The sequence below is a fragment of the Neodiprion virginianus genome, chromosome 2 (genome assembly GCF_021901495.1).
Source record: "Neodiprion virginianus isolate iyNeoVirg1 chromosome 2, iyNeoVirg1.1, whole genome shotgun sequence".
NCBI lineage: Eukaryota > Metazoa > Arthropoda > Insecta > Hymenoptera > Diprionidae > Neodiprion > Neodiprion virginianus.
In genome coordinates, this window is record NC_060878.1 from 7,516,769 (window position 1) to 7,532,632 (window position 15,864).

The following is a 15,864-nucleotide window of genomic DNA, read 5'->3' on the forward strand; positions in this document are numbered from 1 at the left end:
CCTTAGTTTTTCAACTTTTATTTTTTTATTCATTTATTTTCTTTTAGTTTACAACTACATATTGAAAGTACATATTACGAAAGTATAATATAATGCTATTCTTATTCCTGCAGTTGCTGAAATCTTATTTTTCAAGATACTATCGATTATTATGAGCTAGGATTGCTACACTGTACATCATTTCAAATAATAATGAATGTTCTGGTATTACTGTAAAATAGCCGCGGAAACAAAAATGAAAATTTTGTAACACGTAATTACAAACATTGCATTTTACACGTGGACACAGCAATGAACAATGAAGTGCTAAGTAATATTCTGGCACACTTGCAAGAAATGTATGACAAGACTTAAAATAATATTACTATTATAATTTGAATGACAGCATATTGATCGAGTCGAAATTTCTTTTAACTAGCAGTTATTCTTTTGTAAACCTTAATTCAACTATCGTCAAACACTGTGGCGTAAAGATAAATATGATTAGACATTGACAGTTTTGATATCCTCAAAACAGTATAATATAAAATAAATATAATAAGTCAATTAAAAAGTTTTTGCCATAGCATTAATTTGTATTATGACAGTGTTTCATGTTTGCAATATCCGTGTTAAGCTTACCCAAAATGTTCTCTTTGCACGTTTAGCGCCGTCATTTGTGTTTTGATTTCTTCTTCTTCTTAGAAGGTTTGTTTTTACTTTTCGATTTCTTTGATTTTTTCCTGTGTTTATCTTCCTCCGAACTGGAATCTGACGAATCTGAGTTTGTATCAGACTCGGTTGTGCTTTCTTTTTTAGCCGACTTACGTTTTTTATGCTTCTTACGCTTCCTCTTCTTCCTTTTAGGGGAGTCATCTGAACTGTCAGAATCCGATGATGAAGTTTCAGTTGTACTTGTATCGTCTTCAGTACTCGTTGAACGAACACGTTTTTTCACTAGTTTAATTTCTGACTCCTTTTGCGGCTCAGTAACGTCTGGTTTAATTTTTTTCACGGTAACATGAGTTGACTTGGTCTCCTCACCATCAGATTCAGAATCTGTAGCCGAATAGTCAGGTTCAAAACTGGCCTCATCTAAAACACTGCGCTTCCGATCTGAGACGAGTCTTGGATTTTTTCTCTGCTTCTTTACTTCCGTGGGCAATAAAGTTGAATTTTCGAACACCGGTTTTACTGCAATTGCTTGTGACTTTTCTTTAATGATTGACTCATCTTTGTGCTTCGATTTCTTCTCCAAAGACTTTTCTTTATCTTTTTTGTGTTTCTTTTCCTTGCGTTTCTTGCGATCCTTGGATTTGCTTCTACTTCTATGTTCTTTTTTACGTTTTCTGTCTTCCTTGATTTTCTTATCCTTCTTTTTATCTTCTTCGTCCTCTTTGCGCTTTGCAAAACTCATCTTCATTGGATCATCTCGTTTGTAAGCTATCGGAGGGGTGCGAGTTTTCCTATCTCGCTCTCTCTCGCGTTCATTTCTCTCATTTCTAGATTCGTTTCTAGCCTCACTTCTAGTCTCATTTCTGTTCATTCTAATGTCCCCGCGGTCTGTTCTAGATTCTCGATCCCCTCTCGATTCATTTCTATCTGACCTCGATTCGTGACGTTCACTTCTAGATTCATTTCTATCCCTTGGACGGTCGGTTCTATCTCTATCCCTCTTTCTCTCATCCAAAAAGACTTTACGCTCTGGGTTTGAGACGGTCAGTGGTGGCTCGATGCGCCTTTCCATCAATGGAGAAATCCTCCTTTCTCTGCCTGATCTAGGTGATCTGCTTCTGGATGTACTTTCGGTCTTAGATTCGTGTCGATCTAGGAATCCTTTGACAGGAATGACTTTTCTTTCTTTATCATCTTCAATTTTATCGCCGAGTCTCTCCTTCGCCGATAACCTTGTTGGCGAATGAGATTCAGGAACGGGTTTGAACTTGGACCGATCCAACTTTGCTTTTTTCAACGGCTCAGCGATTTCAACATTTCTTTCATTCCTTCCAACATTTATAGTAACGTTTACACTTTTTCGTGGTGGCTCAGGGTCCAAAATCTTTGGCTCAGGATTCTGATACAATATTTTACGACTTTCGCTTATTTTCTTGATCTCTATAGGTCTAATAGCATTGATAGCTTTTTGGAATATCGCATTCTCAGCACGCTTCAGTACCTCTGATGTTACAACCTTGGTCGATTTGGGTTCATCGGTATTTACCTTTTCTTGTGGCGATTCAGGGACGCTGTCTGATTTTTCAGCTGTCTCATCTCTTTCCCATTTAGATAACTCAGGAACAGGTGCAAGGAATTCGTCTTTTTTAGGCGATTTCTCGACATTGTCAACTCGTTCCTCCTGTTCTTCTTTAACCTGTTGCTCAAGCGCTAGAGAATAATCTTCTGTAATCAATGTTTTTATTTCTGTATCGTCCAGTCCGCCATACAACGAATCCACTGGTTCAGTTTCAGCTTTCAATTCGGGAATGGGTTTGAAATTTGGATTTGGAGGATTCGCGCCGAATTCTGGCTCCTCTGAGCATTCGGGTGTACTTTCCTTCAATTCTGGTGGCTCAGGATTTATGGCCAAAGATTTCTTTTCAAATTCTTCGGTCACTATAGGTATAGGAGCTTCTTCGCAAATCTTTTCTGGCACAATTTTTTCCACTTCTAATGGCTCAGGTTTAATCTCTTCCGCCACATGGATTGGTTCTTCGATAGGCGGGACCTCAGTTTCATTGACTTTCAACAGAGTTTCATCTTTAGCCGCTTCTTTCAATGCTGCTTTTTTCTCTTTATCTTTCTCTCTCTCTTTTTTCTTCTTCTTCTTCTTCTCTTTATCATCAGTGTCCTTTTTCTTCTTCTTGTCCTTTATCTTCTTTTCTTTCTTCTTCTCATCCACTTTATCGTCGTGGTCTTTTTCTTTCCTCTTTACCTTTTCTGGCGTTTGATCCTTAGCCTCGTTCCTCGACTTTGGTCTAATTGGACTCTGGCTCTTGCGTGTTCGTTTTCTGTCAACCGAATGCCTCTCGTAACGTTCGTGACGTTCACGATCTGGATCGTAATCACGATCACGTTTGTCTCGATCTCGTCCTCGATTTTTATCATCTCCTCTGTAACGATCTCTATCTTCTCGATATCTGTAAACAGAAATTCATACGTATAAAACACTGCGAGGATTATAAAACGATGCAACCGTCCCATCGTGTTTAAACATACTGATTAATTTAATAGTGACAAATTAAATTACCGGTCTTTATCGTAATCTCGTTTCTCAACTACTCTTTCTTCCTCCCTGCGATCTCTTTGTGGGTGTCTCTCCTCACGCTCCCTCTCCCGTTCTCTTTCTCTTCTGTCTCGTTCATCCTTCTCTCTTATTCCTCTCTCCTCTCGATCTCTCGGAGGTGGCGGGACAATCTTTTCTCTCTCTTCTCTTTCCCTTTCTAACCCTCTTCTATCTCTGTCCTCTCTATCTCTTATGCGATCGTCACGCTCTCGAATTCTGTAACAAAATAACACAGACCCAGCATAATGAGTATATATCGCCACCAGTTTTGGATTCAACTTTCTTGTTAATCAAATTCTAATATTATAATTTACCTGTCATCTCTAATCGGCAATCTGTCCCTGTCCTCCAAGTCTAGATCTTTGGACGCATGGTCACGCTCACGTTCTTCGCGCTCCCGTGATATGCGCAATCTATCACGATCTTCTTTCACTGGTCTCTCGAGGTGATCAACACCGGGTGGTGGCAGGTCATAATAACCCTCGGTTCCTGGCGGTGCGACATCGTCGAATCTCTTTGGCGGCGGTTCACGATTAGGACTAGCAAAGCGTTGCGGTGGAGGGCCTGCGTACCTGGTAACAAATAATTATGCATTAGGTAAAAAATAAAGAAAATTCAATGGCCTAAATTACTGATTTTTATTTTTTCCCCCACATCCAAATTACTTTGGGTCAATCAGAAACTAGCAATGACCAAAATTTTCAAAATATTGGTTCTATATTTGGATCTGAATAATAGGGATCGGATAGCAGACAAGAGTATTATATGAAAATTAAAGTAAATCAATTTATTGCAAAACGTTCGGAAATAATTTGAAATTTGTACGCAAAGTTACACAATCAATGTGAAATGCAACCGGTTTCAACACCAGTAATATCTTACACATTATTTTCATTCGTTTTGAATGTGAAACCAACTTATTACTTGATCGTCAGGAAATTGGCTGTCGTAAAGTATGGCGAAGAGAAGCTTTCTGGACAGCAACCTTTAAATAATTATATATCTTACAATAACACTGCTTTTTTATACTAACATTTCATATTATCGAAAATGAAACCATTGTTGAATATGAACTACACAATATGAAATATTGTAACATTTTTATGGATATTTTCAACACAAGCTCGGTTTGGTGGTAAAGAATTAACAACTGTGTATGCCCAAATCTGTCAAGTTTCATTTTCGAAATTGAAAGGCATAATAAAAACCTAGAAGGCTGAATTAGTTATAAAAACCTTAGACCTTGTGTTGACGGTGCCAGTTGCTTTTAACCGTTTTGCTGAAAATAATAATTAGTACCATAGTAATACGAAATCAATATTTGTAACACTTTGATGTTTTTTTACTGGTCAGGAGTACCGTATCAAGTACGGAGTAGGTAAGAAGTTTTTTTAAGCTAAACAAGAAAAACTATTTCTTATGGGAAAAATTCAGGCATGTACTTTCTTCAATTGTACTAACACATCGATCGAATGAAGGAATAAAATCACTGAGAATCTTAATTAAATAATTACCTACCGAATACACAATAAATGGCAATTCATGCATTCAAATTTAATTGATAAACATACACATGTGTCTGATATGTACATCTGTAAAAATAAAATCTTTTGTTACAAATATTGATTAGGCCCTGAATTCACCTGAATCAGAAACCATGCCGACATGTTGGCTGCTGGACAGGACCCGTAATCCAGGCTGGTTTCGTGATGATCAAAATCTCTTGCGACCTTCTTTCTTCATTCACTTTTTTCATTCCGGGTAAATTCTTTCATTTTATTTTTTTACAAACACCAGTTTACAGTTTCAGTTTTAATATATCGTAATTCGTTACGGAAAAAGAAAAAAATTAATTAAACAGGAATAAATAAAAGAACAGAAAAGATGCGAGATTCTTCCAAGAAACTCCCTTAGATAATAGTCATAATAAATAAATCAATATTACATATTTAAATGTCTAAACAAAATATGAGAAGCACAATGTTTGCGTATGATTGTGAACTAATTCAACATCTGTAGCATGTGAAAAATTCATATAATAATTCAACTAACGGTATTTAATATGGTTTATAAAGGTTCGTCAAGGCTTTCACCATTTCAAACGAATCGTAATTTAGTTTAATTCAGCTTTTTTGAGTAAAAAATGTAGTTATTTAATTCTTTTCGACAAGATCAATCTACAAATGCTGCATTTCCTCTGTTGATTACAATTTGTTGAATACAGCAGCTTGCAGTTTGTATATCTAGAAGAATCTTCAAAAGCAGTGAATTGTATTCGAAGTAGTTGTAGAAAATAGGTTTTACAAAAGTAGTTCCGAATTTTGTCAAACAAATCTATTTAATTTATACAATATTTAGTTACTATCAGCTGTAACGAGAATGCCAGTAACAGTTTAGAACATTTTTCACTTGCTACTAATGATTGCGTGGTTTTAAAACTAGTGGAGATATACTTTGTGACATTTAAATCACAATACTTAGTGATACTAAATAACATTTTGTTGAAAATATTGTATTAATAATGTACCGCGCATCAGTGAATAAATCCATTCGTAACATAACATACATTACCATGACCAACATTTAGCAAAATAGAAAACTGATAATAGTTCATCTATGTGTATTATTTAATATACATACATCCAACATGTGGATACTAATGTGGTGACACAAATCAAACTTTACTTTCTATTGGTCCGTTCTGGATGAATACTCAAGATTTGACAAACCCAGTGATTGGTCAATAATAATATTATTTGCTCAAGTCTTGATATACCAGAAGAAGAGTTTACGACCTAATAAAGTATCTATTTCAGTACTGAGAATAATTATATTAGCAAAACAGTGAATCAAGACCCTAGTCAAATTTTTTCAGTACACTTGAAGTACTAAAAATGAAACATTGGTTTATCTGATATGTATACACCTATAAATAATTTATACATGAGCACAATTATCCTTTGTAATTCAGAATTCATGTTGACAAGGATCGATCTTTAAGATAACTTGTTGAAAAAACGAAGGTTTATAAGCTTATGATTAACGTGCATTTTATTCGGCACATACGGAATAATGGAAGAATTCGATTTAAGCATGAGATATTCCTCTACAAGTAAATAAATTGACTGTGTACCAGTGCACCTAGGTGCTATTTTACATTTATATCTAAGACTTGTTGTAGCGGTTTGCTTATGTGAATTCGATTCACTGCCTTAGTGTGCAATGAGTATATCTTCAACCTGTCTTACCCTGTGTGTTAGAAAAAAAAGAAAATATATCGAATGTAACTAAACGGCAATGACTTGCATTGCCCATTACAGACTGTTCATGGTTTGTGTTTTCCTAATTCGCCACAAAATTTGGTGGCCATGTTATTCATGTTTATATATAAACATATAAGATTTTCTATTTTTCGATAATAAAATATTCCAATGTAATGGAAAATTTTATTCTCTTCATTTAAAACATGAGTTATGCAATCTCTACCAGTTATTATAAATTTTTCTGTCATTCTAAGTAAAAGTTAACATTTCTTCCGTTTCCCTGTTTAATTATGATTAATTCAGAGGGTACATACTTGTTAATAATCGGATGACAAAGCAGTTAGGTCCAAATGTATCAAAAATTATGATCTATCTTGATTTGACACTGATGCCTTGCAAAATCATCGGTTCCATGTCATTTGAACCCATCACTACGAGGTAAATATAATTAACATTTAACAATGAGAAAGTTTTACGTTGCATTGGTAGATTTTCAATACACGATTTTTTATTCGAGATTACAGTCGTCTGTTTAATTTCTCATCTTTTATGTCTAATCAATTAAACATCTGAGACAAGGTATTGCACCAACAGTAACAAGCGGCCGTGAAACAGTAGTAGCAGAAAAAAAAATTATATTCCTATTCTTTTGATTACCGAGTGAGATTGGCAAATTTATGCGTTTTCAAATTTCAGACATATGTGTAATTTGGCTTACAAAACACAGAGATTGACCTACCATACCTTTATAAACGGGATGCAGTTAGAAGAAAGATAAGTATAGGAAAATTTTTTTTTTCAGTTCAATGGTTAGAATTATCTAAATACTGACCAAAGCTATAAATACTTTTACATTATATTATATCTTGAATAGATATTGAATAACTAATGACATTGATAGACTTTTCTTTTCAAGTACCTGATCATATAAATATTAAAGTTGTATTTAAAGCTACATAACAGATATCACAGTTTAGGTAATAGTCAATGGGGAACTAATGACTATATAATACTTTAAGATTACTTTAAAAGATTTCATTAAACACCCATAACTATGTAGATCGATAAATGATTTATATTTTTATACTCGTGGTCGGAGATTGAATTGTTAAACAATAGAATGAATAGAAGCACAACATTTGTAATAAAAAAAGGAAAACAAAATAACGTGTATCGTAATCTAGGGTTGCTACACCGTCATCGATAAGTGTACAAAGACATATTATATGACTAGTACTCGAGACTGAATATGTACGAGTTGGGCAAATTCGAGATTGCCACACTGCTATAGTACCGCGGTCTTAAACTTAAATATCAGTAGTAAGTTATATTGTCATACATGAAATTCATATTAGCGAAATTTACGTAATTAAATCTAGATTTGGGAGTGAAACAATAGAAATTTCTTATAGAATATCGAATACCGAATCGGCTCTTCGGATATATCACAGCTGGTTCGAATACGTACAGCAAATTTTTCATATATACCACTTTAGTATATGGATGCACATGTTCTTTATGCGTCCATACAGCATGTAAATATGAACATTTGACCATTGCTTCTTATGTATGTAAGATTCCCTTGCTTTTTACTAATTTGATAATTATAGTACATTATAGACGTGCATGGGGGAGTGTGTTTGATAATATTGATAAAAAGTGTGTTCACATTACTACGATACATACATTCATATAAAAATAGTTTCAGTCACATCTAAAAACTAGCATCCAAAATATGTATGACACAATTTTTGCTCTGTTTTTGCCCCCCTTCTGTATAGTAGAGGTCGATTGACCCATACTGCAGTATATGTGATATTCTTAGCTTTTCCACAGTAAAAATATAAGAATATCATACATTATTGGAATATCAGCTTTTATTGAACTCCACTATGTATCATCCGCTTTTCATTAAGTCTTTCTTTGTAACAACGGTATTTGTATAACATGATATTTTAGACAGTCGTTTGAAATGTTACAACCAAATAACGAAACCAGAGTAACAAACATCAATAGTAAACCGAGCAGACACATACCGTTGTTCACTTGAAATATTAAACTTGTGTGAACGTGTTGTGATGATAGCTTTACGTGTATTTGTATTAGAGAACTATTGAGGCAGAAATACCTGTTGTAGGAATCATAATAGTCTTTCCTGTCCAGTGGCGAAGGGCCCAGCGACATGAGCGGGGGTGGATGACTTCCGGGTCCAAGATGCGGCAGCAGTGGGGGTATATTATGTTGAGGGGGTGGGTTCCTGGCTGGATATCTGGGTGGAGGTCTTTCCCTTGGCAGTGGATCTCGGTCCCTGTCCCGGAACTGATAATCATTTGCTGGCGAATCATTGTAGTAGTTGTTATAACTATCGCGTGGTTCCCGAGATCTAGGACGTGGATCTCTGTCTCGGTCTCTTTGAAATCTGTAATAGTTTTCAAGAATAACTACCATTGCTGAAGAATTATTTCAACAGTTACAAAAAATATTAATGAATATCCTTACCTCGGTGGCGATCTAATTGGGGATCTATATCTCGGTGGCGGATCACGATCACGATCCCTTTCTCTGTCTCTCTCCCGCTCCCTTTCTCTTTCCCTTTCTCTCTCCCTTTCCCGTTCTCTCTCCCTCTCCCTCTCCCTCTCCCTTTCCCGATCTCGATCTCTGTCTCTGTCTCTATCTCGCGGTAACGAACCACGCGGAGATACGCTTCGCGAATACGATCTGGATCTATAAAACAGTAAACCAATTTGATTGGTCTAAATATTTCACGTTGTTATACTCTAGGCTAGTCTAATCTGCGTTATATTTAACTACCTGCTGATGGTGAAGCTTCGGCTTCTGGATCGTCGTTTTGGAGTACGGCTTCTCGCTCTTAACGGCAGAGGAGATCTGGACGAACGTCTTTTAGGCGGAGGACTTCGAGATCTGCTAATTCTAGACAGCAAGGGTGATCGTCTGCCAAAAGATCTGGACCTCGATCGCGAATACGAACGAGTTCTAGAACGACTTCTCGATCGCCTTCTGTGCTTACCCAATCTTCTGTCTCTCTCATCTTTTTCACGAAGCATTCTTTCGAAAGCTTCAAGCGGATCATCAATCACACTGTAAGTGAGCAATCGAAGGTAAAGCATTAAACAATGAAATTTCGCCAATCATTGTTAATACCGCTATCGAATCCTCAGCTTCCATTCCAAAGTCGTAATAATTTAGGCCTCAACAGATTTGACATGTCAAATTGCAATGAAAATAAAAATGTTCAATTACCCAGGTTGATTTCCATTGTGAATGTTTCTTCCCATTCCTGGTGGCGGTGGCTGGGTTCCTCTATATCCAACTGGAAAAACAAGGCAAAATGTTGTTGAAGTCCGAAAAAAAAACTATGAGAGATCTATAGAGAAATATTACTATCTAAGATCAAAATTTTTCTGAAATTGATAGTAGCTGTGCATACAGGAGTAAACTCACCATGATGCATTCCACGCAGAGGTCTTGTTGGTCCTGTGAAACCCCTTGGTGGCTGCTGAGGCCTGAAACCAGGGGCCTGATAAGGAGGTCTTTCATATCTTGGTGGCCCATAATGCGGTTCCTGTTGATGCGGATACATCGGCATTCTGTGACCCATGTAAGGATCTGGCAACAGTGGTGGATTGTGTGGAGCCATGTTCGGCGGCGGTTGATTATAGTTCGGAGCAGGAACGCGATCTTCACCTGGTGGAAACGGCAGAAGCGGAGGTTGTGTGTTGGTTGGTGGGGGATGTAGGTGAGGTTCGTCGACCTGTGATAAATATGAAATAAGTATATCAAATGAATCTGCTTCATCAACGATAAGTTATTATCCACATTTGGCACAAAAAACTTATCTGTATAATTGTCATTCTAACTAGGATGTACTTTTTACTGACCGTTGGAGTGCCAGGTCGGTCTTCAGTGGATCGTCGAATGCCTGGATCATACTGCATTGGCGGTGGATAATGGCTTTCACCAGGAGGTGGTCTCTGGTATGATTTGGATGGTAAAGAATGATTTGGGACGTGTGGAGGAGGTCCGGACTGAGGGGGATAGTCACCGCGATGTGAGCGTCTAGGAGATAAGGATCTCCTCCGGTTCACTATTCTCTGTTCGGTGACTGTTCGTAGATTTTCTATCCTGCGACCTCTTTCGTTACTCCTGTTAATAGTGAGAGTATTAGAATTGACATAAGACAGCTACGAAATGTTGATTGAGTAAGTTGGGTGAGTTCGAATATTTGAAATATTATACAAGATCCGAATGACAAGACTTGACAGACCTGTCGCTATGACTGTCCCTGCTGAAGCTTCTTTTTTGCTCTCTGGAATGCCTTTCTCCTCTGTAATCCTCGCGGTGATCGTCTCTGTCGATAACCGACGGTTCCCTTCGTTCTTTCTCCCTCTCTGGTGAACTTCCTATCGCAGGTATTGGTAGGAGAGGTTCAGTGCCTGGAGGCGGCGGTACTTCCGTCTCTTCATCCGTTGTCAATTTTGTTACAGAATCACTCTGCAAGTCTGATTCTGAGGTAGACTCGGGAAGAACTGCAAAACAGGAAGTCACATTAGATAGAATTAAGTTGTTCAAAGCTACCCGAAGAGCAGAAAAGTTAATGCCACTTACTGGACATCACTGGTGGCGGACGATGAAGGTCAAATTCTTGAGGAATCGCATCTAATTGAGGCTGTTGAGGAACAGGTTCAACTGCCATCGGTTGGCTAACTTCCTGCGCCTGTAATGGCAGAACTTGAGGAGGTGTTAAAGTAGCGGCCTGTTGACTCTCAGTTTTCGATTGATCCGCCAGTATAACAGCTTGTGCTCTTTGCATAGCTGATCGATACGACTGTCTTTTGGCATAACCGGTTTCATTTTTGAAATTTGAGACTGCATTTCTGAGAAATCTGTTCGGTATCAGTGTTTCAGGAGATACATCCTTCTCGTTGCAATCGGGACACTCATGCTCCTCTGATTCAAGCAGAAAAGTTCGAATACCTGAAGTGTGAACAAAATTAACAAAATCAGTTGAACAGATCAGAAATTTTGTCAATTTAATCGAGGCTGTAGTCCAAGTCGATGCTCACATTCGTCGCAGAAAGAATTCCCGCAACATGGTATCATCACCGCGTCTGTTAACAAATCTTTGCATATTGTGCATACCAGGTCTTCTGGAATTTCTAATTTTTCTACGACAGGTTCTGGTTCTTGGGAAAAAGGCGGCCGTTCTTTCTTTCCTTCTTTATAGGCTTGGCTGAGATAAAAAAGAGCATTCAGAATGAAATTAAAGGGCAAAAAACGAGGTTTTGTGATGTTGAAAGACTTGTTACACTCTGAAGACCATCAAGTCCTACACTTTTTGATACTCACTGGTCAATAGCTGGAACGGCGTACTGTCCCGTTGGTGTCATCATAGCACCTGGTACCAACGGACCCTCTACAGGAACCATAAAGCTTCTGGGAATCCCAGTGCTCTTTTTAATCTCAATTGGTTCTTGATTAGAGCCCAACGGACAGTTTTTAATCCAATGACCAGGCTGGTGACACTTGTAGCAGCGGTAATTCGGAGGAACATCACCGGTTTGATTAGCTCCTCGAATTTTCATGTAACTGTGAAAGTTGATACAAGGTTTAGCACCCACAATATCTGTGATACTGTACACAAGACATAATAAAAAAGAGAATCGGATAAATTCTCCAGCTTTTCGAATCTGTGAAATTAGTCTTTTAGGAATTTTTGTCACTTATAGTTAATTGCAAGGATTGTCTCTACTTACTTCGACGGATCGTAATCTTGAGTCGATTGAGTCATCATTGCACGAATCTTATCTTCTTCCGAGCCATCGAGCCGCGTTAGGTCTACTGACCTGCCTAAATTTGATTCATCCTTCGAATTGCCAACGGCTGGTCCTTCGTTCCGATCCCAAGAACGTTTTTGTTGGATGGTCAATGGGACCCTAGCTATGATTAAGCTTGTGTTCTTTGCTATCAAAGCATTATCATCGGTATAATCTGTAAAACAAAAAAAAAAAAATTAAGTACTAATCGTGTAGCAAGATTTGGTGTTGGTAGATCCTTCATAAGGAATATGAAATTTAGCTGTTAATTGAGTGAAGTAATCCCCAAACATGTGTCCCAATATCTTTAAGGAATACGATCAATGTCGATAGTTTTACATTAGAAGTTCTATTCTACTTGTTGGTTTGTCGGGATATCAGATGGACGCAGTTGAACTAGAAAATTAACCATACAAAATGAATAATAATTACCTTCTTTAGTTTGGGCATTGGTTATCTGCAGGTCAAAATCTGTATTTTTGCCAATACGCTTCTGATGAAAGATTGCCTTTTTCAAGTCTGCCACAGAGATGTGCAGGCCGTCAAATGATACGGTGTCATAGTCTAAAGTAGACTTGAACTTGTAGTGTACAGACATCTTGCTACTTTAGCATGCTGAAATATTAGATAAATTAAAATACTTTGGACTAGTATCAGACAGTAAAATTCATCTAAATGTTCATTTGATTTCCTTCAAGTATTTTTTACATGAGCAGAAAGACCATGCCAATTTATTTTCACCCAAGCATAGAGTCTCATGATATTTTGAAGCTCTTTGACATGCCTGATCAGTATGAATACATTTAACTAGATTTTAACATATTCGTGATCATTAATAATAGCATTAAGCACACAATTGTTCCATGTGTTCGTATGTTTAGATTATTTGATACAATGTTTGGATAATTTTTGACAACAACCAATGTGTGAAAAAAAAATTTCAAAATTATAGAATCTTAACTACGAAAAAAATAATTTCCACTTCATTTTATTCAATCATTGTCTCGATGCAACGATCGCTAAGAAAATATCCCAATGTCTTGATTCGGAGTTATAATTATAAGTCAATTGTCTTATCGATAAAATGTTAACAAATGGATTCACCAGTCGGCAGACTGAGGATTGACTTTCGATCAAATAAATTGCTGATCTCGCTGTCCCAGACTTTTCACACACAAGTAAAAAAATTGTAAATTTTCCAAATTTATTACCACATTTAGCGGAAGACATAGTAGACGGCGTTAAATTTTAAGAAGATTTTCCACCAGGGGTTCGGCAGTAAAAAGTAGTCTAGATGGTTAAATGAGTCCATGCCATGTGCGAGCATAAGACACAGATGAAAACTTTGAGATAAAATAAAATTGGATTCACGATATCTCAAGGTCGATGGATATCGTATGTAGTTACATATGTGTGTGTGTGTGTGTGTGTGTGTGTGTGTGTGTGTGTGTGTGTGTGTGTGTGTGTGTGTGTGTGTGTGCGGGCATATATTTATATATACATATATACATATGAAATAAGGTAGAAAATTGGGCCAACGTATCGGTAGATGTGATGAATGAAAGTGGGAAAGGTAGGTTGTTTGATTTCGAGTACCTCATGCGAAGTGATACCCTACATAGCCGTGAAATAATGTCCGAATAATTAGAAACTTGTTTGGTGATAAATTTAGACCAGGTAGATCGATTGGGTTAAAATTGTTCCGTGCACGAAGAGCAGCCAGGTGGTTGTGTGTTCGAAGAATATGGAACTCGAGACGATAAGATGAGATAAATGTGTAATTTAGTTGACTGGAGTAACAATTATTCTTCAGGCAAACCAAGTGTGTTAATTTGTTTTGGCGAGTCGGGCGTGAGGACGGTCCGCTTCGGAGTAAATTTCGCTCGCTTAAATTCTGCTACTACACAAACGGGGTGAATTTTAGCCGCATTAGCGGTATCGCGAGATATTTGGAAACGAAGAGTGCCGTATACAGTGTACTTACGTTGTCATTTAACACAGGAATGATGAAATACGTGGTTCAATACGAGCTTATCGTAGACTCGTTAATGCTCCCGAAAACATCACACTACGGCAACGAGTATACAAACATTGAGATGGATTAGCCTGGACTCCCATAAGGCGATCAAACCGTTGGTTCACCCTACGCGATGTTAGTGGCGCGGCGATCGCTAACCGCAAGCTGCTCACTCATGTGGCGAAATAAAAATGAGGTGTCGTAGGACATCCGACAGAAACGAAGCTTTTTAGGCTTTGGATACAAAATCCAATTATTTATCACTTTCTGAGCTATTTGTCGCACAATACGTATTTTTGATTTCTATTTTTTTATATATTATATATTACATATTACATATTGTAGGATTATCAATTATGTTGTGTAATTTATTTTTTTATTCTTTTCCTTAAAGAAACATGGATCGCAACAATAAACAAATTGAGGAGAGTTGCAACTTCCGTAAAGTAAAGTAGCTGCTCTGCGTGCGAACACAAGATTTTCGGTTGATGGTGCTGTAGCAAACCAGACTCCTTGCGCTGCGCTAGTATACGCCTTACTGTATGCAACCAGCATCTCGTTCGTGTATACCGAGTTTTTCTTTATCGTACGGTACGCAATAAGGGGCAAATGTCTACAGGCCAATCAAGGTGTGAAACATATTTAGTAATGAAGGAAGCATTAATTAATACCAAGCCAACGTCATTTTCATTCACAAATTTCATCATCATCCGTGTCTTGCATAATTATAATACTATGAAAAAAATCGACGCCTTATTCTATGCCATTATCATTTCGTGCGAGTACGTTGAATACTTTAGTCTATCGAGTATTCTCTTACAGTGGGACTGGGATTACGACATTATTATAGGCGGCCCAGGTGGTATTGACTCGATCATCGATTAATCCGATTATGATCGATATTGGCAAGTGTTTGAAGCCGCTTAAGCCGAAAGCGGACGGGTGGTAACCGGTACTGTACATCGTTAAATTGATTTTCCGGATGATTTTTTAAAACTTATTGCCGCGGTATGATTAACGCCGATTTGCAAGGAAGAACATACTGTGAACTCTTGTATATCGAGATTAACAACCGTGATTACCTCCCATTGATTGTCCGGACAGAATCTAATTCGTCATGGTCAAATATCTACGGTATAGTTCGAAATAATGTGATGCCGTGATTAATAACTGAAAACGTTGGGCCATTTATATGTATATGCGCCATATGCTTACGTAAATTGGTTAGAATTAATTCAGATTACGTGCAACTGTTACACGTGCTGTAACAAATATATCTACACAGTCATACAGTTTAGATATTATACTTATATGTATATACATACATATAAATGGGACCGTGATTCTATATGAAGACAGACGTGGAGCTAGCAATTTATACTTGCTTATGAGCGAGAGCTGAAAACTGTAAAACTAACTGACTGACAAGATAACTGATTTATTTGAACATCAACGTTGAACTCACATTGATAATTTTTACCTGCGACA

At 37.3% G+C, this 15,864-nt stretch overlaps 1 protein-coding gene across 1 annotated transcript; it reads right to left on the minus strand.

Moving 5' to 3' along the window:
• Positions 1-43: 43 nt before the first annotated feature.
• Positions 44-14,453, minus strand: LOC124297439 (E3 ubiquitin-protein ligase RBBP6). The gene is made up of 16 exons (XM_046748480.1): positions 14,344-14,453; positions 12,792-12,974; positions 12,300-12,534; positions 11,893-12,132; positions 11,610-11,776; positions 11,152-11,520; positions 10,811-11,072; positions 10,425-10,689; positions 9,988-10,297; positions 9,787-9,856; positions 9,337-9,624; positions 9,025-9,249; positions 8,654-8,944; positions 3,577-3,834; positions 3,227-3,478; positions 44-3,116 (listed from the first exon to the last, which is right to left on the minus strand). The coding sequence occupies exons 2-16, from the start codon at positions 12,955-12,957 to the stop codon at positions 653-655; spliced, it is 5,862 nt and encodes a 1,953-aa protein (XP_046604436.1). The 5' UTR covers positions 12,958-12,974; positions 14,344-14,453; the 3' UTR covers positions 44-652.
• Positions 14,454-15,864: the final 1,411 nt, after the last annotated feature.

Coding starts and splice junctions, on each gene's coding strand:
- LOC124297439 (XM_046748480.1), bottom strand. CDS start 12,957: ATGTCTGTACACTACAAGTTCAAGTCTACTTTAGACTATGACACCGTA. Junction 12,535..12,791: donor CAATGCCCAAACTAAAGAAG/GTAATTATTATT, acceptor TTTGTTTTACAG/ATTATACCGATGATAATGCT. Junction 10,690..10,810: donor AGGGACAGTCATAGCGACAG/GTCTGTCAAGTC, acceptor CACTATTAACAG/GAGTAACGAAAGAGGTCGCA.